The sequence below is a fragment of the Schistocerca gregaria genome, chromosome 2, assembly GCF_023897955.1.
Source record: "Schistocerca gregaria isolate iqSchGreg1 chromosome 2, iqSchGreg1.2, whole genome shotgun sequence".
NCBI lineage: Eukaryota > Metazoa > Arthropoda > Insecta > Orthoptera > Acrididae > Schistocerca > Schistocerca gregaria.
In genome coordinates, this window is record NC_064921.1 from 132,422,749 (window position 1) to 132,446,680 (window position 23,932).

Genomic DNA, 23,932 nt, shown 5'->3' on the forward strand with positions numbered 1-23,932 from the left:
GAGGCACCCAGAAGAGGAGGATGAAAATAAATGAAACTTCATGGGTTGAAGACGTGTGTAATATTGTTGATTAAAAAATCGGTTTAAATTTACACAGATCCTGGCAGTATGGACCCAATTATCAGTATGACACTCACCCCTTCTGGCTTGGATGCATACACCGATTCGCTAGGGAATGAGATCGTAAAAACTTGTATCCATCCTAAGGGAAACTGTTGCACAACTGTTGCACAACTGTCCTTTATATCCACATATTGGTACTGGGCGTAATCGACATCTGAACTGGTCAAACACATATTCTATCCAGGATCTGGGGATCTTGTTGTTCATGGAAGAACCTCAGCATAGCACATACAGATCATAGAGGGTTGTGCCATATGTGGAGGAACATAATCCTGTTAAAAATGGTCCCACGATATGTTGCATAAGAGGCAATAAATAGGAATACTTTATGTATGTGATGTAAAGCAGAGCCGTCAAACCTCCCTGAATCATTACCATTTTGACTGGAAGTCAATCCAGTGTCTTGCCACACCATGATGCCGGGTGTAACACCGCTGTGTCTCTCCAAAGTATTGGATGAACAGGACCTAACGCCTGGTCGCCTGCATACTAACCAATTATGGTTTTACTGGCTAGTGCAGATACGTAAACCATGGCGGAACACAATGTGAAGCCATTCATCAGACGTCCATACTTACAAATCACGGCAACAATTCAAAGGCTGTGTTAGTACCTTTGTGTTAATGGCAGCGTGCACTTGGGACTGTAATTACTTAGTCCAGCTGCTCCTAGTCACTAACCAATGACGTCGGATGACACAGATTGTGGGAAGGGAGTCCAATAAAATTTAGAACGTTACAAAACACAGTGTTTATGATCGTGCCGTGTACTTGTAAACAGCTTGTTATTTAATAACGTTGTGAAGGTTGTACAGTATGTAACATTCTGTTGCTGTTGTTGTTGTTGTTGTTGTAGTGTTCAGTCCTGAGACTGGTATGATGCAGCTCTGCATGCTACTCTATCCTGTGGAAGCTTAAATCTCCCAGTAGCTACTGAAACCTACATCGTTTCCAATCTGCTTAGTGTATTCATCTCTTGGTCTCCATCTACGACTTTTACCCTCCAGGCTGCCCTCCAGTACTAAATTGGTGATCCCTTGATGTCCCAGAACATGTCCTACCAACCGATCCATTCTCCTAGTCAAGTTGTGCAACAAGCTCCTCTTCTCCCCAATTCTATTCAATATCAGAAACGACTTCCTGACTCTTGGTTCAAATGGCTCTGAGCACTATGGGACTCAACTACTGGGGTCATTAGTCCCCTAGAACTTAGAACTACTTAAACCTAACTAACCTAAGGACATCACACACATCCATGCCCGAGGCAGGATTCAAACCTGCGACCGTAGCAGTCGCACGGTTCCGGACTGCGCTCCTAGAACCGCGATTCCTGACTCTTAAATCCATACCCTATGTTAACAAATTTATATTCTTCAGAAACGCTTTCCTTGCCATTGCCAGTCTACATTTTATATTCTCTCTGTTTCGACCATCATCAGGTATTTTCCTCCCCAAATAGCAAAACTCCTTGACTACTTTATGTGTCTCATTTCCTAATCTAATTCCCTCCGCATCACCTGAGTTAATTCGACTACTTTCCATTATCCTCGTTTTGCTTTTGCTGATGCAGTTACACGTAATGAACAAATATTCGTACATTTAGGCTTCAGTGATTCCTTCTACACTGTCCGCAAAAAGTGATGCACCCAGAAGGGGAGAACGAATCTAAATGAAACTTCATGGGTTGATATAGAACGTAATGTTATTTCGGCTATCGAAAGATCGATTTAAGTTTACAATTAACTTGGCAATAAGGACTCAATTATCAATATGATATTCACCTCTTCTGGCTAGGATGCATGCACCGGTTCGGTAGGGAATGAGATCGCAAAAACTTGTATTCGTCCTAAGGGAATCTGGTGCACAACTGTTGCACAACTGTCCTTGATATCCTAGATATTGGCACTGGGCATACTTGACATCTGAACTGGTCAAACACATATTCTGCCGAGGATCTGGGGGTCTTGTTGGCCGTGGGAGAACCTCAACATAGCACATACTGATCATACATACATGTGCCATATGTGGAGGAACAATACCCTGTTAAAAAATGGCCCCGCGATACTGTTGCATAAGAGGAGCACACTACGTGTGTGATATAAAGCAGAGTAGTCAAACCTCCCTGAATCATTACTATTCTGATCAGAATTCAATCTAGTGTCTTGCCACACCATGATGCCAGGGGTAACACAGCTGTGTCTCACCAAAAATGTTGGAGGAACTGGACCTATCGCCTGGTCGCCTGCATACTAACCGATTATGGTTTTATGGGTTAGTGCAAAAACGCAAACCATCGCGGAACACAATATGAAATCATTCATCAGCCGTCCATATTTACAGATCATGGCAACAATTCAAAGGCGGTGTTAGTACTTTTGTGTTAATGGCAGCGTGCACTTGGGACTATAATTGCTTAGCCCAGCTGCTGCTAGTCACAAACCAATGACGTGGGATGATACAGAATGTGGGAAGGTAGTCCAATAAAATTTAGAACGTTACAAAACACAACGTTTATGATCGCGCCGTGTACTTGTAAACAGCTTGCTATTTAATAACGTTGTGAAGGTTGTACAGTACATGACATTCTATAAAACTAAGAAATAAGTCATGACAGAAATAACATTTTAGGCCTATTTTCTGTTCCACTATTTATTTCTAAACCATAATTCGTTTTACAGTCCAGAATAAAAGTAAGCACTAAAGATGGCATAAAAGTGGCGAAACATGTCCTATCTGTCAATCCTATCTTTCAGTGGAGTTGTGCCAGTAATTCCCTTTCTCCTCAGTTAGCTTTTGTATCCCATCGTTAGTTATTCGATATACCCATCTGATTTTCAGCATTTATTTTTAGTATCAAATGTCAAAACTTTCTGTTCTTTGTCCACAGCAACTATCGCCAAGTCCATAAAAGGCTGCATTCCGTACAATGTTTTTCAGGAAAGACTTTCTGACACGTAAACGTCTGTTTGACGTTTAAATATTTCTCGATTAATAAAACTCCCTCCTACCCCATCGTCAACCTGCATTACGTATGCAGGCTTTTGATAGTGATTTTGTAACCCAAACAGTAAAATCGTTCTACAATTTTAGTGTCTCATATCCTAGTCTAATGCCTTCTGAATCACATGACTTTAAATTACTACTCTCCGTTACTCTTACCTTACAACTATTGGTGTTCATTTTACAAATCATTTTACAGACTCTTTTCAAGAAACTCTTTTTCGTTCAGCTTGTGTTCCAAGTCCTTTGCGTTGCACACAACAAACACCACGTAACAAAATATGGTCCTATACATACTTTAAGTAGGAAATGGCCATTAAAGAATAGTGTTTCGGGTACAAGTTCAACACATCACCACAGGGCGTGAGTTGTGTTTGGGTAGCTCAGTCGGTAGAGCACTTGCTCACGGACGGCAAAGGTCACGAGTTCGAGTCTCGGTCCGGCACACAGTTTTCATCTGCCGGGAAGTTTCATATCAGCGCACGCTCTACTGTAGAGTGAAAATTTCATTCTAATACGTTACCACAAGTACGATTATTCAATTTTTTGAGTGTGAATGTAATGCAATAGTTATACACTACAATGGAAACGAAGTAGCAAATAGCTGCCGAATTATCGGAGAAAATACGTCTGATAGCTTTTACGAGCTTAATACATGTCTGACGTCGTAAATGTTATGATGCGACTGCAGCAGGCCTTGTAAAAGGTACGTGTAATTATATGTAATTTCTATAGAACTAATAGGAATTTATAGAGTTTATTTTGCCTACATGTACTTGCTTTGTTTTCTTATATGACACCAGCGTCCTCCAAGCTGTCAGTTCCCTTGAAACTTCTGTTTCCCCATTCTACAGTTCTCCCTCTTACTCCCTCCCTCCAAGAAAATGTGTAACACACCACCATTTACCATTTACTTTAGTTCCAAGTGAACAGAATTCATGCAGTTAGGTTACTAAGTAGTCTCTAATTTTGATGTTTTCTGCTACTCCTCATTAATTTCGCGTTTGTTCGATCTATTTCCTCTTAGTCCATACTCTGTACTCATTATACACTTCATTACATTCATCAGGACAACTTTCACTGAGCAAAGCAATGTCCGTAGTGAGTCTTATTAAATGATACTCTGAGATGATGAATTTAGCACAGGAGGGGATGTAACTAAGTACTATCCCGAGATAAAGACGTTGGAGCAGGAGACTAATGCATATTGGCTCACATAAAATTCGACTACTGATAACCCAAAAGAAGAAATTATCCACACTGATCTTTCCCTAATTTCCCTCACTGTGCGATCTGTACATGAAGAAGCAGTGACAAAGAATGGCAGTGTAGGAACTGGAGGATCCTTTAGAAATGTGAGATGTCAAAAGCTTTCGTGGAGGAGTGGTTCCAAAAGTAGGTATTACTAGACTGTAAATGTCCTATTCTTCAATGAGATGATTATGTTAATAACTTTGAATTCATGATATTTCAGCGGCAGTATACATAAATCTTACGGGTGTAAATGTATTGCTTCACAAGCCTAACGTGTTTCTACACTGTATACTATTGCCATTCTCTCATAACAGTGTTACAAGCTTCTGTTATAGAGGGTGTTCCGTAGTTAATATTTCAGACTTGCAGTGGATGAGGAGAGGACTTAGTATATAATTGTCTGATAAGGAAATGTACGGTTTGGATACTACATATATTTTATCATGTATCACTTTCAAATCTCCCGCGTCACTGTAGGTGCTATATCTGCGGTAGAAGAGACAAAGCGTTAAATGATATTCCTCAATCTGTTTTCATTGGGAAAAACCAATAAACAAGAAAATTGATATATGTGAACGCAGTAGTCGAAACAAAACGCGATTTAAGCAAAAAATTAAGTATAGATTCCACTTCGGAAATTACAGAAGAAGACCAACAAAATAAAATGTTTTCCTCACAAATCTTTCGATCGAGAAATTCTGCCAAAGAAATGACGGAAACGAAACTCCTAGAGACTGATGGGCACAGTCACAGAACTGACCAGGGAGCCCAGACCACCGTTACACGACCCTCTTAGAGCCACATTGCGAATCTACAACTCCTGGAGATCCGGGATTACCTGCAATAGAAGTGCGTGGATACTGCGGCCGGGATGGCAGATGCACCGGCTTATGAGGCCGGTTGACGGATGTATCTTCTGGGACTATTTTCGACCACGTGAGTAGGGCAATAATCCGCTCGTTGATCGTGATCTCTGTCACCGCGGTCAATACTCGGTGCTCGGACGCAGGTGGCCGTTTGCTGAGACACGAGGCTGCGATATCGTCTCCTGCATCGGCTTCGGTCGTACCGTAAACATCGGCTTTGGTTTGACTCGCTGTGATGAAGGCATCCAACATTTCTATTTCATCATGTGGGATACCAACGGCGCAGGTGGTAGGGGCAGACGCTGCAGTAGGCACAACAACTGAAAGGCGGGCGCCGTCGTTAGTCCCCGTTGTAATTATGACATGATGCACTTAGTCCCCGTTGTAATTGTGACATCACGTACTATTTTTCGACAGAGTATAACAATGGCTGCGAGAAACTCGTACGTTCGCGGCTAGGATGTTTGAGCCCGGTGATCGATGAACGCGTCGCACTGACGAATTTGAAGACCACTCCCTTCGTCACGTGAAAGAGAACCCGACGATGGGTGCTCGATACGTTGCCCATGGTGCAGACTCCTGTAAAGGAAACAAGTCAGAGCTAATTGTCTTCACTTGTAGGCACTGTGTAGCTAGACATATGAAAATAATGCAATCTTGAAACTTATTTTGCATCCAAACGGTACTCAAAGGAATGTCGGGAAGAGCTAGGGGTGGAAATACCAGGCGGTAAAATGAACATCATTCGCCTTTATTTACTTAGGCCAGGACTGCAGTTGTATAATGTCACGTCCAAATGACACCAGTAGCAGCCAAAAATATGCAGTAAAACAAAGCTGCTGAAGGAGCCAGCCAGATCCCTTAGAATATGCTGGCACAGCAGGTCGGCACTGTCCACAAGCACTGGAGGTGCCGTCCCACACAATTTCCGTCTAAGTGTTGGCGCAGCCACTGGTTCTCATTAGATTGCACACAACAATTTTATGTGAGTATCAGGCAATATCACTGGTGATTCTTAAGCCCCAATGATTGACAAAATGAAAACAGCCAGAAACACTGGCAGTACAAAGAATTGTACAATGTGATAATTATGCCAATAAAAGGAAGCAAATGAGTTTAATGTAGGCTAAAAAAGAATAAAATAATAATCTACAGTTCAAGTAGGGCAGTTAATTGTCGGTTATGATCTAAGAAATTTGTGAATGCCATAAAGAAGAATTGCCGGCCGGAATGGCCGAGCAGTTCTAGGCGCTACAGTCTGGAACCGCGCGACCGCTACGGTCGCAGGTTCGAATCCTGCCTTGGGCATGGATGTTTGTGACGTCCATAGGTTAGTTAGGTTTAAGTAGTTCTAAGTTCTGGGGCACTGATGACCTCAGAAGTTAGGTCCCATAGTGCTCAGAGCCATTTGCACCTAAGAAGAATTGGCTACCGAAGACCGTCAGAACTTATAATTTTAGTAGCAACAATAATCTTAAACACTTTGGAAGGAACCCGAAAAATTTCCAATAAAGGTAGAATAAATTAAAACTCGTATTTACGCATAATACAAATAATTTATTTCCTAAAACATTTTAGCTGCCTACAAGGCGACAGAAAATTTCAGTTCTCAGACTTTCGCTCTCACACAAGGATGGCCAAGAATATTTGGAAAATCCTAGACTAAACGTGTTGAAACACGGAGAAAAAAAATCATACAATGTAGGCTTTCACGTCCGGTATTGTCTTTTTTTATATCTTCCGGCCTGATAGGCTATAGGTTGACCAACACACGAGATAGCTAGACACCTTGCCTCATTGATGCAACCTTCTGTTGGTGGGACGGACAGTCATATTAAAAATTCAGCTCATTTCACTGACAAGTTAAATGAAAAGAGCGTGGGCCCGGATAATATCGTCAGTTTTGATATTGTGTCGTTACTTACGATGATTTCGGAAAACGAAGCAGTCTTACGCATAGCGGATATTTTTCCTACCGATATTATGGCATTATTCCGACAATGCCTCACGACAACCTACTTTCAATATAATAGTGAATTTTATGAACAGATTGATGGTGTGGCTATGGGCAGTCCTCTTAGTCCAGCTGTGGTTAACTCGTTTAAGGAGACTTCTGGTCAACGGGTTTAGCAGACTGCCAGTAAGAGACCAGCCCAATGTTATCGCTACGTCGATGACACGTTCGTAGTATGGAAACACGGAGCAAATGAGTTGCATACTTTCTGAGACATTTAAGCAGTATTAATCCGAAAATTCAGTTTTACTATGGAGACAAAGAGTAATAAAGTGTGATTAAACGACGGGACGGAACGATGGGCCATAAGGTGTATAGAAAGGCAAACACATACTGATCGTTATCTGCATAAAGATTCAGACCATCACCCTAGACAAAAGAGAGGTGTAATGATAATCTTGGTTGACAGGGCTTACAAAATTTGTGAACCTGTTTACTTAAATGATGACATTGAACATCTACGGTCAACTTTCGTGAAAAGTGTCTATACTAGCAAGGATATGGACAGAGCACTTCGCTCTAGGCAGAGAATCAGGAGCAACGTCGAACAACAGTCGCCAAACGGCAAGACTTTTCTTCTGTTCATTAATAAGGTCACAGATCGCATTGGGAATGTTTTAAGCAAGTACGGGATGGAAACTTTTCAGACCCACCAGGAAAATAAAATAATATTTAAGATCGACAAAAGATGCACAATACCCTTTGACTACACCGGGGGTATATAAAATTCCTGGTTGTTGTGGACAGGTTTATATCGGTACCACAAAGAGAAGTGTGACACCCGTCTAGTTCAACATAAGAGGCATTGCCGCCTGGGTCTCAGGGATAACATATTTACCAGGAACATATTTACCAGGAAGGTGATGGTTCAAATGGCTTTGAGCACTATGGGACTTAACACCTGAGGTCATCAGTCCCCTAGAATTTAGAACCACTTAAACCTAACATATCCATGACCGAGGCAGGATTCGAACTTGCGACCGCAGCGGTCGCGCGGTTCGAGACTGAAGAGCCTAGAACCGCTCTGTCACACCAGCCGGTAGGAAGATGATCAAGAAATAAAATTCAGCGAGGCGAGCGTCATATCTGAAAACTCGCATTATGATGCACGCATGTATAGAGAGGCTATCGAGATTGATAAACACCATAATAGTTTTAACAGAAAAGACGAAGGTGTTAAATTGGATAAAACTTGGATGTTAGCGTTGCACCACAAGCGTGACTATTGATTACTTTCAATGGAGAATGTTGTCATTGCCAGAGAATCTTATAGCCGACGCCACGTGATGGACAGTGCTGCCCTTTGCACTGCCTATATAATCAGCGATTCCTCCAGTGCTCTTCGCAGTTCGCCGCTTTACCTCGTAGGATGTCTGCGACAGTCGGAGACTAACGTCAGGAGAGAGGTTTATACATCGACCACAGTTTATCAGACCAGAAGTTTTAAATGAAGACGGAGACATAATATCTCGTACGTTCACGGTCGTCTTTCCCAGAAAACACAAACGTTGTGGGCAGATGTTCCTAAGGGTGTCACCAAACCACTTGCTTCTTACACCGGCCAGGGTTAGTATACGTGGGCCCTGTACGCGTCTGCTACCAGTGTACCACTGCATCCAACTACAGCTTGCGACCGGTCGTGCTACCTAACCTATCCCATGTTACAGGTGGAAACCCTCCAGACTACACGGCTACTTTCTCTTGTGGTTCGGCACCGGCACAGTACACCACGCTCACCCAGGGATGAGTCTTCCAGATCTGAGGCCGAAACTGGAGAGTGCTAGTGCCTTCAAGCTTCACAGGCCGACAGGTTCTGTCCTCTTGGGAGATGCTCTCAAACACACTGCTGCGCATCCAGCGTAGATAACTTCTAACAAGGGAACCTCCCCTTCGCACCCCCCTCAGATTTAGTTATAAGGTGGCACAGTGGATAGGCCTTGAAAAACTGAACACAGATCAGTCGAGAAAACATGAAGAAGTTGTGTGGAGCTATGAAAAAAATAAATAATATATAAACGGAGTAGTCCATGAGCAGGATAAGCAACATCAAGGATACTATAAGCTTAGAAGCGCCGTGGTCCCGTGGTCAGCGTGGGCAACTGCGAGGGCGGAGGTCGTGGGTTCAAGGCTTCCCTCAAGTGAAAAATTTAATTTTTATACAGTCTATACAGGACAAAAGGATCAGGCATTGTCCAATTTTAGTGTGGGAGTAGACGTGATTACCATTCCTCCAGGTTGTACACCTCTTGTACAACCGTTAGATGTGTTTCGTTTTCGGCAAGTGAAATACTTTGTGAAATGGTTCTATTAATTTGCGAAGCTGCAGAGCAGTATTGTTTACATGACCGTGTGTCAATTATCAAAGTTCAGGCACTCACACATAATCAACTTCGCTCTCCAATACTCCAGGACAGGTTCAGATTTGCTTGGACTTATGCAGGATTTGACGGTCTACACACGGAAAAATTTGAAAACGTTAAAAACATATGTTTTGACAGAGTACAGGGAAAACTGTGTGACTGTGAAACTGTTGCATTCATTTGTTGCAGTTTATGTGACAAACTTTTATGTTTTCATCACTTTTTTGGGAGTGATTATCACGTCCACAAGAAAACCTAAATCGGGCAAGGTAGAAGAATCTTTTTACCCATTCGCCAAATGTACAAGTTAGGTGGGTCAACAACATATTTCTGTCATGTGACGCACATGCCGTCACCAGTGTTGTATAGAATATATCAGACCTGTTTTCCTGTGGAGGAGTCCGTTGACCTATGACCTTGCGATCAAATGTTTTCAGTTCCCATTTGAGGGGCACGCCTTTCGTCTACTAATCGCACGGTTTTTCGGTACGGTCGCAAAACACAGACACTAAACTTATTACAGTCAACAGAGACGTCAGTGAACGAATGGACAAATCATAACTTGGCAAAGATAAACAAAGTAAACTTTTCACTCGAGGGAAGACTTGAACCAAGAACCTATCGCTCCGCAGCTGTTCACGCTAACCACGGGACCACGACATTCCTGAACTCAAATTTTCCTTGATGTTGCCTATCTTGCGCATGGAATACTCAGTTTGTATATTTTGCGTATTTCTTTCATAGTTCCACACAAATTCCTGTGTTCTCGATTTATCTGTGTTCAGTTTTTCAAGGACTAACCATAGTACCAACTTATAACTAAATCTGAGGGGGGAGCGATGGGGAGGTTCCCTTGTAAGGAAAGGCTACTTATAGGAAATGGAACGGCTGGGTACGAGTCATGGGTTACTTCTCAAAGCTCCGTATACTAAGCACCATCGATAACCCATAGAACCATAGAAGCCTGTAACAGCAATTGTTAAACATCCTGTACAATTCATACAGATATATTCCTGAAAAACACGTATACTTTGCAGGTGAGCCTGAGCAACAACAGCAACAACGTGAGCAATAGTAGCCTGCGTGACGTGGAGCACGGCGCTCTGGAGGACGAGCTGTCGGCCTACATGGAGGAGCTGAACAGGCGCGAGCGCTGCTGAGAGTTGGAGTATGCGGCGGCGGCCGCCGCTCGGCAGCACCGTCGCCGGCGCCACCGCCACCATCACCACCACGTCCAGCAGCACCACAACCACCACAGCCCAGACAGCCAGGGTCCGGCCCAAGTAGGAGCGCAGGAGGGAATCTCCCCACCCCCAGACGACAGCACTAGTCGGCTTTCCACTGAGAATTGCGCTATGGCTACTGAGTGCTTTGGAAATTCCGTGGGCTCCAATGGAGGGCAGTCAATCTTGGGAGTCATTTCAACCGCTGGGGAGGACAGTGCCCATAGAGAAACTCCAGGCGTCAGAGGAGGGGCAGCGAATTCTGGAGACATCCCAGTTCCATCAGAATTTCCCAGTAGAGGTCCTTCAGATGTGAGTGGTTTGGTGGCTTGTTCCGTGGAACGACCATTAGAAGTGGACACTACATTTGGTGGAACTGTAACTGTCATTGGAGAACTATCCACTACTACTGAGCTTCCAGTAGTAGCGGACGTTGCCATTGGGGAAGCTGCTGTTGGCAATGGATAAATGTTGAATGTGACACACAACCCTTATGTGAGGGCTGTTGTCTTTTGAATGACTGCTAGCGTGTGCAACGAGACGTGTAGTGAAAGAGACTCGACTCCTGTTACTGTACCGCCCCCATTATTGACCACGTTCGACGAAACCATGAGCTTAATGTAGGTTAATAGCACATTTCCTGCTATTCCCGACCATTGCTATGAAAAAACCGTGGGACAAAAATGAAAACTATAGTAAATTTGTTACTGATGAACATCACTATAATTAATGCTAAGGGTCTCGTAACCTACAGAGTGGATCCTAAAATGACATTACGAAAGATGGGAATGGTTTACTTTGGCTCGAGGGTACAAAATGTTTGCCTAGACAACTGGTTATTACAAACTGACAAGGGAAAGTCTTGGGCATCCTAACGTACAGATTCACCTTTGACGTGTGTCACTACCTCACAGGTGTTTTGTTCTACCGAAAGAGACTGGTTTAGATAAGTCCATTTACTGGAAACTTTAAATAACGATTCTGCAGTCAGTCAGAGGAATACTTTGATACAAGACGATGTACAGAAGCAATATCTACTCTAACGCACTCCCAAAGACGTTATCACTAGCCTGAGTGTGGCATGCAGTGTAAATGTTCTTTAATTTAATTTTTTTCAAATATCATGTTCCTCCTCTTTTTAAGTGATAGGGGTTTCGATGTGTCTCTCTTCTTAACGATGTATCATCAAGAAAGAAAGAAGATGTTGTATGTTTCGTAATGCTCTTGCTTATTGGCTAAATAGATTCACATAACAGTTATTCTAATGGTAAATGAAACTATTGTGGACAGAAAAACCTACCACAGACTGGGATCATTGTAGGTACTACCTCAAGTATTCTTATGTGTATAGCTGAACATATGTTGTCATATTCATAGAGCTGTGTTTGCGATGTACCTGACATGTTGTGTGCTGATTATAATTATGTGTACATAACTGTAATTTCTCTGCTGACACTTAAAGATAATAATTAATCATGTAGTAAGCTGTTCAACAGCTATGAGAAGCTGTATTATTGTTGGGTGTTTAGTAAACATATGAAAGGCATATTTATCTCTCCAGAACAATCTTAGAGTTTATCGTGTGGTATTTTGATTTGCATCTTACGCAGTCACTTAAGGCCTGCAGTTCATTTCTCACCTGGAAGCCACACTGCAGCAATCAATGTGTCAAGTTTAGCATTTATATATGTCAGTGTTGATATTTACTGCAGGAAATTCAATAATTTCGGTTATTCGCATCACCCTTTTAGTCATTCTGCAATGTCATGGTACTAGTATGCAAAAAATATTTCCTGAGTGATTAAACGGTTCTTACGGTCTACACAAGCATCTCCATCTTCACCTACTATTGACTGTAAGGCGACAGAGAGTTTCTAGTAACGAAAATATATATATTTTCCTTAAAACTGTGACTTAAGTATTTTATATAATTTATGAAGCCTTTTTCAAACATCAGAAATATTCATATGGAGTAATAGCCTACTTGTATAGAAACTACAGATGTAATTACAAAGTACACAAGCCCTTCAACATATTAACAAAACTTTCTGCAATTTCAGAAAGATCATGATTATGGCTGGTTAACTGATTCACTCATTTGATATAAAAAAAAAATTAAGCACCACATACATTAACAAAAGGTAGCTGCAATCTTTTTACCAACTCTTTCATTTTTTATTGTTTTTTGTAGCTGTGTGATAATTCTACAATCACAAGACACGTTGGACAAGTGTTTTCCTCATTAGAAGATGGTGAGGCACTTTTTAATTCAATGTCATATTTAGTTTCGTTAACAGGTGCATATTCTTACGTTTTCTCAGATGCGTATGGAAACAGGTGAATTAATACGACGCTGCTTCTTTATATGTACATTCGTGATCTATAATTTTGTTCATAACCCATTCACAGAAACTGTAGAACATATCAGGAGTCACATTTTCCGTTGGCCACAAACCTAAACAGTGTTGCTAATTCACACTAAATATGTTTCTTATCAAATATCTGCATGACAGCTTTCCTAATTCTAGCACAACAGATTTGTTTCAGAAACTATTACGCTCAATGACGTTTACAGTAGTTTTATATTATTTATTCTCTCTTGATTTCGAAAAGAAACATATATGTGGTTTAGAGAGTATAATATACTTTCACTTCTAGTACATTGCCCTTAGATGAGATACTGAATAATTCAGAAACAAAATTTATGATTTTATTACTGTCTGTAACTATTCTCATGCCATTTCTTCAACTTTTGTAGGATCTCAGTAAACCGTCCAAACGTTTGATATATTTTTTGTATCTTAAGAGAACATAATCAGTTGATTGACACATCAGTCATGTTATACACTTGACACCAAATTCATAGTTCTGTCATCTCAGTGTCTCTTCTTGCAAACATCTACCAAATTTCAGTGAGATTCTCATTTTGAGTTCTTCTTCAAAAAAAGGCAGTTGTACATATAATCAATTAGTTAATGTGTGATATATATATATATATATATATATATATATATATATATATATATATATATATATATATTCGTTTTAGAATAATAGAAAATTTACAATTTTTCATTTGTAACCAGTGTTAAGTACTAAAAATTCCATCCATAAAGAAATCTACAAAATCAGTGGCATTCTATATGAATGGAATCATTAATTTATTTCCTGGGAATTTCAGGATGTATGTACTTCTGTGTGTAGTACGCCTCAGAGGATAATTGCTGTTGTTCATCATAATGTGAGTGCTAGCTATATTTTGGGGAATTCCCGATACTACTTCAAATTTATGTATCTTTGAGATGATTGATGTGATACATTTTTGATGTTTTTAGAGAAGCAGTTGCTATGCATTCGGTTCAAGTCTGATAAATCGCCCCAGAGTTATAATTCCAGTGTGATTGGTTACAAGTACCAAATCCTTGTAGTTTTATTATTAATCTGAAGACTGTTTTGAGTGTATGTAGTCATCTTGGATGTTTATTGAACGATTGCTCATTTTGTGATTGCTATAAGACTGGACAAACAGTTTACACACTGCTATGCCTCTTTCTGAGTCACACTCTTTCTCAAGCCCTGCTGTTCCAGTAAAAAGTAGGCGATGTGGTATTGGTGGCGCAGGTTTGGCTTTCCAGACAAAGGACGTCATGAGTATCACATAACTCACAGAGTGTTCGGACATGTGAAATGGGACAGATGTGTAAATATACTGTGTATTTTTGTAAATCAATAACTAAATGTTGTATGAATAAAAGTCTAATAAATGTTCTGAAATACAAGAAATGTCATCTTTTCACGAATAAAGGTAATTCAGTTTCTGTATTAACTATAAAGGTGTGACGTCGGTGGAACTGCTACAACATAACAAGGCCTATTGATGATCAATGTGATGGTAAAAGATTTTCCAACAGCGGACGATAGCGTAACTAATGTCTTCATATTTCGGTACCTAAATGCAACACTCACATTACGTTTGTAAATGAAAGAGTGATACTTTACTGCAGCTAGGGAAAGGATGTGCGATGGCGAACGATAGGCAGTCATCTACTTTCACGTTATGTAACGTTGAAATAATTCCATACATACATGGCAGTTAAGTTCATAATGTAATGTTTGTATTTCATTCGCATATACATGGTGTTTATTAAATTGTTGTATTCTTCCAAAGTTAGTGATTTCATACACAGCATAATGGATATCACAGCGGACTCGATCTGGTTAGGAATCCAAATAATTAAAATACACCTCAGTAGCCACTCTGACAAAGGTGAGAGCCAATCGTGACAGGATACATTTCAGTAGCAGTAACAGAAAATAAGGTAAACAAATTTAAAATATTTAACTTAAGCTGTTAACAATACCTTCTCAAAATGTAAGAAATTATGGTTTTGACAATATACTGCCAAGCTACAGATTTGCTGAATATATTATAGTAATATAATAATTAACAACATCTAGTAACACCATCGTTATCGTAATTACTACATTCTGAAAACTGTATAAAGGAAAACAACAGCCTTAACCACAAACAGTATTTCTGCATGGATGTTAAATTTTGGCTGTATTCTATACCAGCTTTCCTAAACGCTCTACTGTGTTTACATCTTCCGTCAAATGTCTGATTTGACACAGATCACTATATTAGTCTATCCCATTGTGCGATGTGGGTTGGGGTTGGAGTATATGCCAGATATGCACAATACTGAATCCTGGCACCTTAGTTGCGAACCATCCCAAACGATCACGTACATTAATTTGAAGCAAGAATACTATCACGGAACACAAAACATCTTATTTAAATGAATATTAATAGGGGTGGTAAAATTAAACACTAAAAATATGTACCACACCTCTCATATGACCTGCTTATGGGAAAAGAGACCTTCTACATAGGAATGGAAACAAATTGTCTGTATAACACATAGATTTATTGTCTAAACAAAAGAACTGCTCACTGACATTGATAAAGAAACATTGACAGGTACATCAAGGATTATAATTCTACAGTATAATGCATATAAGTATAAATGGTTGGGGAGCATAAAATGCAGTTATGTTAAAGATTCACAGACATGATCAATGAAAACCTATGCTGTTAGCTAAAAGTAATAAATATGCAGAAAGATGGGAGAGAACGCCGTAAGGTTGGCAAAATGCGCAATGAGAGCAACAAGCAGTATTCTTGACTTTGAAATGGCGTACTCGGCTCCTGAAGTAAATGAATCAACTTCTCGTCTGAACAACAAAAGCAGGCAGACGAGTGGTCATCTTACTACATTACGCGGAGTATGAGTAACGTAGCCGGCGCCATTAACATCTGTAGAATATGTGTTCCGCCCTCTCTTTCTACTTAGTGCTTCGCTATACACATCCTTCTACTGGCAGTATGGTTCTTCTCATATCATCCCTCCTGTCCTAACCTAAAGTCTTAACTCTGTGAAAGCCTACAATGAAGTCATTACTCTTCCAAATCCTAAAGAGAGGTGTTTTACTCCTGGCCAATCTGAAACTTTGTACTTTTCGTCAGAGCAGGAACCTGCTGGACAATGTTCCAAGTAGTGAAACTTTGGGAAAGGTGTTAGACGCTCTCCCTCTCTGTGTATTTTCTTTATACTGAACTAGTAGGGCTCTTAGGAGCGCAGGAAGGCAGAAATTCTCTCTCACTCAATGACACATTTCTTTAGAGAACCTCTCCAGTGCTCTGCACATAGGCACAGTGACAAAGCGTGTCCGCTCCCGTAATTAACCATAAGACACAGTCAGAAAGCTAGGTTCTGACAGCTTAAGCTGAACGTTATGCTGAGATGCTGTAACGAAGATCCACGTGGCCTGAGGAAAGCCAAACCTACCTAGAGATCTCTTATCTTGCTAAAAAGCTTTCCATGAATTCCATGTTTCTTTCGACTGACTACACAGGGAAGCAGAAAAAGCAGTATGAATATGAAATAGCCATCACAGTACTATAGTAGATCTATAATTAGAAAGCAGTGTAACTGAATGACTACTTCATCAACGGAACTCTCATGTCATCTCCTGAAAAATGTCAGTAAACAGTTTCAGATAGAGATGGACACTTTATGTCACACCCCTATTGCGAACCAAAATGGATGTAGATGAAATTGTGCTAAAACACATACGTATAATAATTTCATCAAATACTGGTTTGGTAGGACATTTTTATTTTAATTTTTTTTCCTCCACAGGTTGTTCGTACAATGAGAGATGTGCCATCGTGTCATGCGTGACAATTAAACCTTGTGCATAGGGGAGCATCTTTCCTTTAACATTCTTATATGTAGACCATCTCAGACTCAATCATACACTTACTGGTGTAATGGATTTTATTTCAGGGTACATGAAATGAGAAGAGAACATGAACAATTGTAATCTTTTACATTCACAACTCGATGTTCGTACTATGTTCTTGTTTGATGACAACGACATAAGAGATTGACACTCGCATTTACAGAAATGACATTTTATCTACGTTTGCAGATACTCAATTCATTTTGTATTAAATGATGTCATTCATACCTCTTACTTTGCAGGTCAACTCAATCATTCAGCCAAACAGCAGCCTACAACATAATACACAATGTCACATGAAAGATTGATTTTACAGGAGAACATGAACTGAATTACGTTAAATGATAATCACGTAATACGTCACACTGATCAGAACATAATAGATAGTAAAACAGATGCATAGTAAACCATCGAATACATTTTCAGAGCAATAAAGCATATGTCAAAATTATTCTTATGACTCTTGTGTTACTGTATATTCGTGTAGAAGTACAAATAAATACGCAAAAATGAAAAACAGAACCAATTAAAATTCTATTTGCGGATATTAATGTTGGTATATTGTGAATATGTGAATACTTTCGACAACAGCTCATTAGCAAACGCATGTGTAGCTGTATGTGTAGCGTGACGTTCACTTATGCATATGAATAATTATGAGAGAAGGCAAAAGTAATACTGTGAAAATCGTGTGTGTGGTTAAGGTACATACGAGTACATCTGATGACCGCGAAAGTTATTGTGGCGTCACAACTGATGTGTGACAAAAAATGTCACTTGCGGACTTAATTAAAAATAAAAATAGAACATCTGCTATAATTAATATATTGCGCTGAATATACATGACAGAAAAATAAAGAACACAAGGCAAAAATCACATCACTGTTGTTCGGTCCTACCTGTTAATCTAATTAATTGCATCTACACTCCTTTGACACGTGAGAGACAGGTAAACCAATTTTTCGATATCCATAGTTACTGTCAAATCGTCTCACGGACCTGCAACATGAGTTCCAGCTTCAAAGTCTTTTCCCCATGTTTCAACAAGGATTGTGTATAGTTTATGTGCTGATTGGCATAGAATTGTAGCCCATAACCTGCTCCTTATGATAATTACTCTCTCTCCTCTTAGCTCACAAATGCAGCAAAGCTGAGTTCAGAGCTGGCCGGTGTGGCCGAGAGGATCTAGGTGCTACAGTCTGGAACCGCGCGACCGCTACGGTCGCAGGTTCGAATCCTGCCTCGGGCATGGATGTGTGTGATGTCCTTAGGTTAGTTAGGTTTAAGTAGATCTAAGTTCTAGGGGACTGATGACCTCAGAAGTCAAGTCCCGTAGTGCTCAGAGCAATTTTTGAACGGAGTCAGAGCTGTTAGATCTAAGATGCGACCATCCTTGATAGGTTACGTGAGCAGTAAGAAAAGTCTCCATGACTCAAAATGGTTTGGTCAGTGTCATATAAGAACGTTGGTTCCACCCCAAACATGCAGAAAAAGATGCCGACGTTAACAGCGGTGTACTACATGTCCCTCATTGCAATGACTCATGATGCAAGTACACAATGAGAGTTCAAATTCATCGACATTTTTGTTACAACATGTGTAGTATGACCTTGTGGTGCTTTAATGTTTGTAGATTGTTTCTCTGGATATTACCATGTATCAGATCAACTAAAAGTCCACCTAATAGTTTGATGATCTCTATAGCATTGTCCCACAGTTTGTAGAACCGAAGTGTGTGCCAATTGCCATTCATTCCTGGGAGTGGCGTGTTGAATCAAGTGGATTGGCTTGTCCCTTTGGGTCTGGATCTGTAGACAGAGCAGATGCATCAGCAGAAAAATGTTTCTCCACATCTGTTGGCCGTGAAGCTGAAGTATGCTGCCAGGGAGTTGCTACAGAGCACTATCAGAGTGAGTTATCTCCACTGCTCATGGCAGGATCTGAGTTCATACACACACATGTGTACATGAATGTAAATCATCTGCCTACTGGCCATGGAGTGGTGACGTGTCGACAGGGAGGGTCACACAGAAGGCTCACAGTGGGATCTCTCCAAGACACACACCAGGGGCCAAGTTTGTTGGGGCATGTGTAGAAGAATATGTCTCCCCCTTTGTTGGGCATTGAGCTGCTGCATGCAGATGGAGAGCCCCTGCACACCAGGTTCTCAGTGGGATGTCTCCACCTGTGCCACGGACTCAAGGATCCCTTGCCTCCATTCCTGTCAGCTGTTGCAGGTCCCAACTCTAGCTTCTACTCTTTGTGTGCTCATTTATCTCATAATGAGTGTAATTGCCTTTCAACAGTTGTACCATTAGGTATATAGTACCGAAATGTTACACAAAACCATTGTGCAGTACATCCATATTCCCGCAATAAAAGATAATCCTAATAAACAAAATATGTGGCAGTAGTGCTAATGATGTTTCTGTAACCTATAATGAATTTGTCATTTGAAGAAACATAAAAGAAAGATAATTGTAATTGAATGTGTGACACAACAGTGGTAATTACGGCTCAGTGGCCACAAAACTTTCAAAACTAAGCAATCAAGAAGTACTGTGGGGTTAAAACTCTCTAGTTGCTTCGGCTCTTTTGTCTATGAGCTGTCTATCAGTTTACAATACACATACAGCAAGGCCGTGGCCTCCAGAGCCCTGCAAAAGCTACTAATCATAGGCAAATTTGGAAATGCAGTCCAATTGACAGCTCTGCGGCCTCAAAAATTTTCAGTATTTTATAAACTGAGGGTCTTAGGACTGTAAATATAACATCATTTCAATTGTGTACAAATATGACTTGAGAAGAAAATCATGCATCAGCAGCGACAGTCACTATTTGTGGACAGCGAATAGTGGTGAATAGCATGCAGATTCATTGTACAATAATATTTACGCGCCTTACGAAGGCGATGGGATTATCGTTACTGAATTACATGGTTGGTCATCACTTCAAATTTTCTCTCATTTTTCCCTTTGTTTCCGAATTTAAAATATTCCATTTCAATCAAACATTGTTTGTACAATATCGCGAACATATACGTTCAGTTACGTCACTGAGCATATTTGTTTCTAATTGTACTGTCCAACGCTGCAGTATCTGGCAGACCCAATGGTACAAGCCCTCCAAGACACAGCTCCAGCGGCTCTGTGCCATGAACGCCCTCTGCCACCGAAATACAGGAGAGCTGGTGATAGCCACTAGCCCCACTAGCACTTTGAGTCTCGTTGCACCGATACCGTAGTTCATGGATAGTACAGCGAGCTTCATGCTTGTTGATATTGTGATGGCTGCAACATTTGTAATGAGCCTTCGCTTGCTTGGAGAAATACAAGTCAAGTAAATCTCCTGTCTGTTAACTTGTTCGCTAATCATTTCTGCTCTCTGCTCCCGAGGGCATGCAGCTTCACTGTATGATTAAATGATGATGGCGTCCTCTTGGGTAAAATATTCCGGAGGTAAAATTGTCTCCCATTCGGATCTCCGGGCGGGGACTACTCAAGAGGATGTCGTTATGAGGAGAAAAAAAACTGGCGTTCTACGGATCGGAGCGTGGAATGTCAGATCCCTTAATCGGGCAGGTAGGTCAGAAAATTTAAAAAGGGAAATGGATAGGTTAACGTTAGATGTAGTGGGAATTAGTGAAGTTTGGTGGCAGGAGGAACAAGACTTTTGGTCAGGAGAATACAGGGTTATAAACACAAAATCAAATAGGGGTGATGCAGGAGTAGGTTTAATAATGAATAGGAAAATAGGAATGCGGGTAAGCTACTACAAACCGCACAGTGGACGCATTATTGTGGCCAAGATAGATACGAAGCCCACACGTACTACAGTAGTACAAGTTTATATGCCAGTAGCTCCGCAGATGACGAAGAAATTGATGACATGTATGATGAAATAAAGGAAATTATTCAGATAGTGGAGGAAGATGAACATTTAATAGTCATGGGCGACTGGAATTCGAGTGTAGGAAAAGGGAGAGAGTAGTAGGTGAATATGGATTGGGGCTACGAAATGAAAGAGGAAGCCGCCTGGTAGAATTTTGCACAGAGCACAACTTAATCATAGCTAATACTTGGTTTAAGAATCATGAAAGAAGGTTGTATACATGGAAGAACCCCGGAGATACTAAAAGGTATCAGGTAGATTATACAATGGTAAGAAAGAGATTTAGGAATCAGGTTTTAAATTGTAGGACATATCCAGGGGCAGATGTGGACTCTGACCACAATCTATTGGTTAAGACCTGTAGATTAAAACTGAAGAAACAGCAAAAAAGTGGGAATTTAAGGAGATGGGACCTGGTCAAACAGAAAGAACCAGTGGTTTTTCCAGAGTTTCAGGGAGAGCATAAGGGAACAATTGACAGGAATGGGGGAAAGAAATACAGTAGAAGGAGAATGGGTAGCTCTGAGGGATGAAGTAGTGAAGGCAGCAGAGGATCAAGTAGGTAAATAGACGAGGGCTACTAGAAATCCTTGGGTAACAGAAGAAATATTGAATTTAATTGTGAAAGGAGAAAATATAAAAATGCAGTAAATGAAGCAGGCAAGAAAGAATACAAACGTCTCAAAAATGACATCGACAGGAAATGCAAAATGGCTAAGCAGGGATGGCTGGAGGACAAATTTAAGGATGCAGAGGCTTATCTCACTAGGGGTAAGATACATACTGCCTACAGGAAAATTAAAGAGACATTTGGAGATAAGAGAACCACTTGTATGAACATCAAGAGCTCAGATGGAAACCCAGTTCTAAGCAAAGAAGGGAAAGCAGAAAGGTGGAAGGAGTATATAGAGGGTTTATACAAGGGCGATATACTTGAGGACAGTATTATGGAAAGACCTAAGTCGAAGCAAGGCCCTGGGAGTAGGCAACATTCCATTAGAACTACTGACAGTCTTGGGAGAGCCAGTCCTGACAAAATTCTACCATCTGGTGAGCAAAATGTATGAGACAAGCGAAACACCCTCAGACTTCAAGAAGAGTATAATAATTCCAATCCCAAAGAGAGCAGGTGTTGACAGCTGTGAAAATTACCGAACTATCAGTTTGATAAGTCACAGCTGCAAAATACTAACACGAATTCTTTACAGGCGAATAGAAAAACCAGTAGAAGCCGACCTCGGGAAAGATCAGTTCGGATTCCGTAGAAATACTGGGACATGTGAGGCAATACTGACCTTACGACTTATCATAGAAGAAAGATTAAGGAAAGGCAAATCTACGTTCCTAGCATTTGTAGACTTGGGGAATGCTTTTGACAATGTTGACTGGAATACTCTCTTTCAGATTCTAAAGGTGGCAGGGGTAAAATACAGGGAGCGAAAGGCTATTTACAATTTGTACAGAAACCAGATGGCAGTTATAAGAGTCGAGGGACATGAAAGAGAAGCAGTGGTTGGGAAGGGAGTAAGACAGGGTTGTAGCCTCTCCCCGATGTTATTCACTCTGTATATTGAGCAAGCAGTAAAGGAAACAAAAGAAAAATTCGGAGTAGGTATTAAAATCCAAGGAGAAGAAATAAAACTTTGAGGTTCGCCGATTACATTGTAATTCTGTCAGAGACAGCAAAGGACTTGGAAGAGCAGTTGAATAGAATGGACAGTGTCTTGAAAGGAGGATATAACATGAACATCAACAAAAGCTAAACGAGGATAATGTATTGTAGTCGAATTAAGTCGGGTGATGCTGAGGGAATTAGATTAGGAAATGAGACACTTAAAGTAGTAAATGAGTTTTGCTATTTGGGGAGCGAAATAACTGATGATGGTCGAAGTAGAGAGGATATAAAACGTAGACTGGCAATGGCAAGGAAAGCGTTTCTGAAGAAGGAAAATTTGTTAACATCGAGTATAGATTTAAGTGTGGGGAAGTCATTTCTGAAAGTATTTGTATGGAGTGTAGCCACGTATGGAAGTGAAACGTGGACGATAAATAGTTTGGACAGGAAGAGAATAGAAGTTTTCGAAATGTGTTGCTACAGAAGAATGCTGAAGATTAGATGGGTAGATCACATAACTAATGAGGAAGTGTTCAATAGGGTTGGGGAGAAGAGACGTTTGTGGCACAACTTGAACAGAAGAAGGGATCGGTTGGTAGGACATGTTCTGAGGTATCAAGGGATCACCAATTTAGTATTGGAGGGCAGCGTGGAGGGTAAAAATCGTAGAGGGAGACCAAGAGATGAATACACTGAGCAGATTCAGAAGGATGTAGGTTGCAGTAGGTACTGGGAGATGAAGAAGCTTGCACAGGATAAAGTAGCATGGAGAGCTGCATCAAACCAGTCTCTGGACTGAAGACCACAACAACAACAACATCAAAATGAAATTAATGTACTTTTTTACAAAATTTTGGTTTACCATTATTAGAAATATTTGTGGAATACAATTTTGCTATCTTCTTTTGCTTGATTTTTACAGCTCGCCAAATATCTGTCAAAAAATACACCCAATTTTAGGGAGTTTCTCTTATATAAATATATTACTGTTATATTAAACGAATCTTCCTTTCATAAAATACTTTACCATCAGTTGGATGCCAGAATTAAGTACTGAAACGTAACTGGTTTTAAGGGAAATGTAATATTCAGGAACTGAAATGTGCGTACCCTGCAGTAAGTACATAAGGCTTCCAAAATGTAAGTTGTGAAAGACCCAAATCTACAATTTGACAATGTTTGTATAATGGCTTACCTTCCGTGAATGAATTAGTGCCAACCATGTGCATACTACTCTTCATTGTCAAGCATTTTTTTCTTTGCCTGTCTTCTCTGGTTAAT

General features: G+C 40.5%; 1 protein-coding gene across 1 annotated transcript in view; it reads left to right on the plus strand.

The window, feature by feature from the left end:
* LOC126335674 (gastrin/cholecystokinin type B receptor-like) overlaps window positions 1-13,810 on the plus strand; it is a 595,933-nt gene extending 582,123 nt beyond the window's left edge. Inside the window, exon 5 of the mRNA XM_049999131.1 lies at window positions 10,654-13,810. Within this exon, the coding sequence (XP_049855088.1) occupies window positions 10,654-10,776 (123 nt within the window). The 3' untranslated portion in view covers window positions 10,777-13,810. The remainder of the gene's footprint in view (window positions 1-10,653) is intronic.
* The last annotated feature ends 10,122 nt before the right edge of the window (window positions 13,811-23,932 follow it).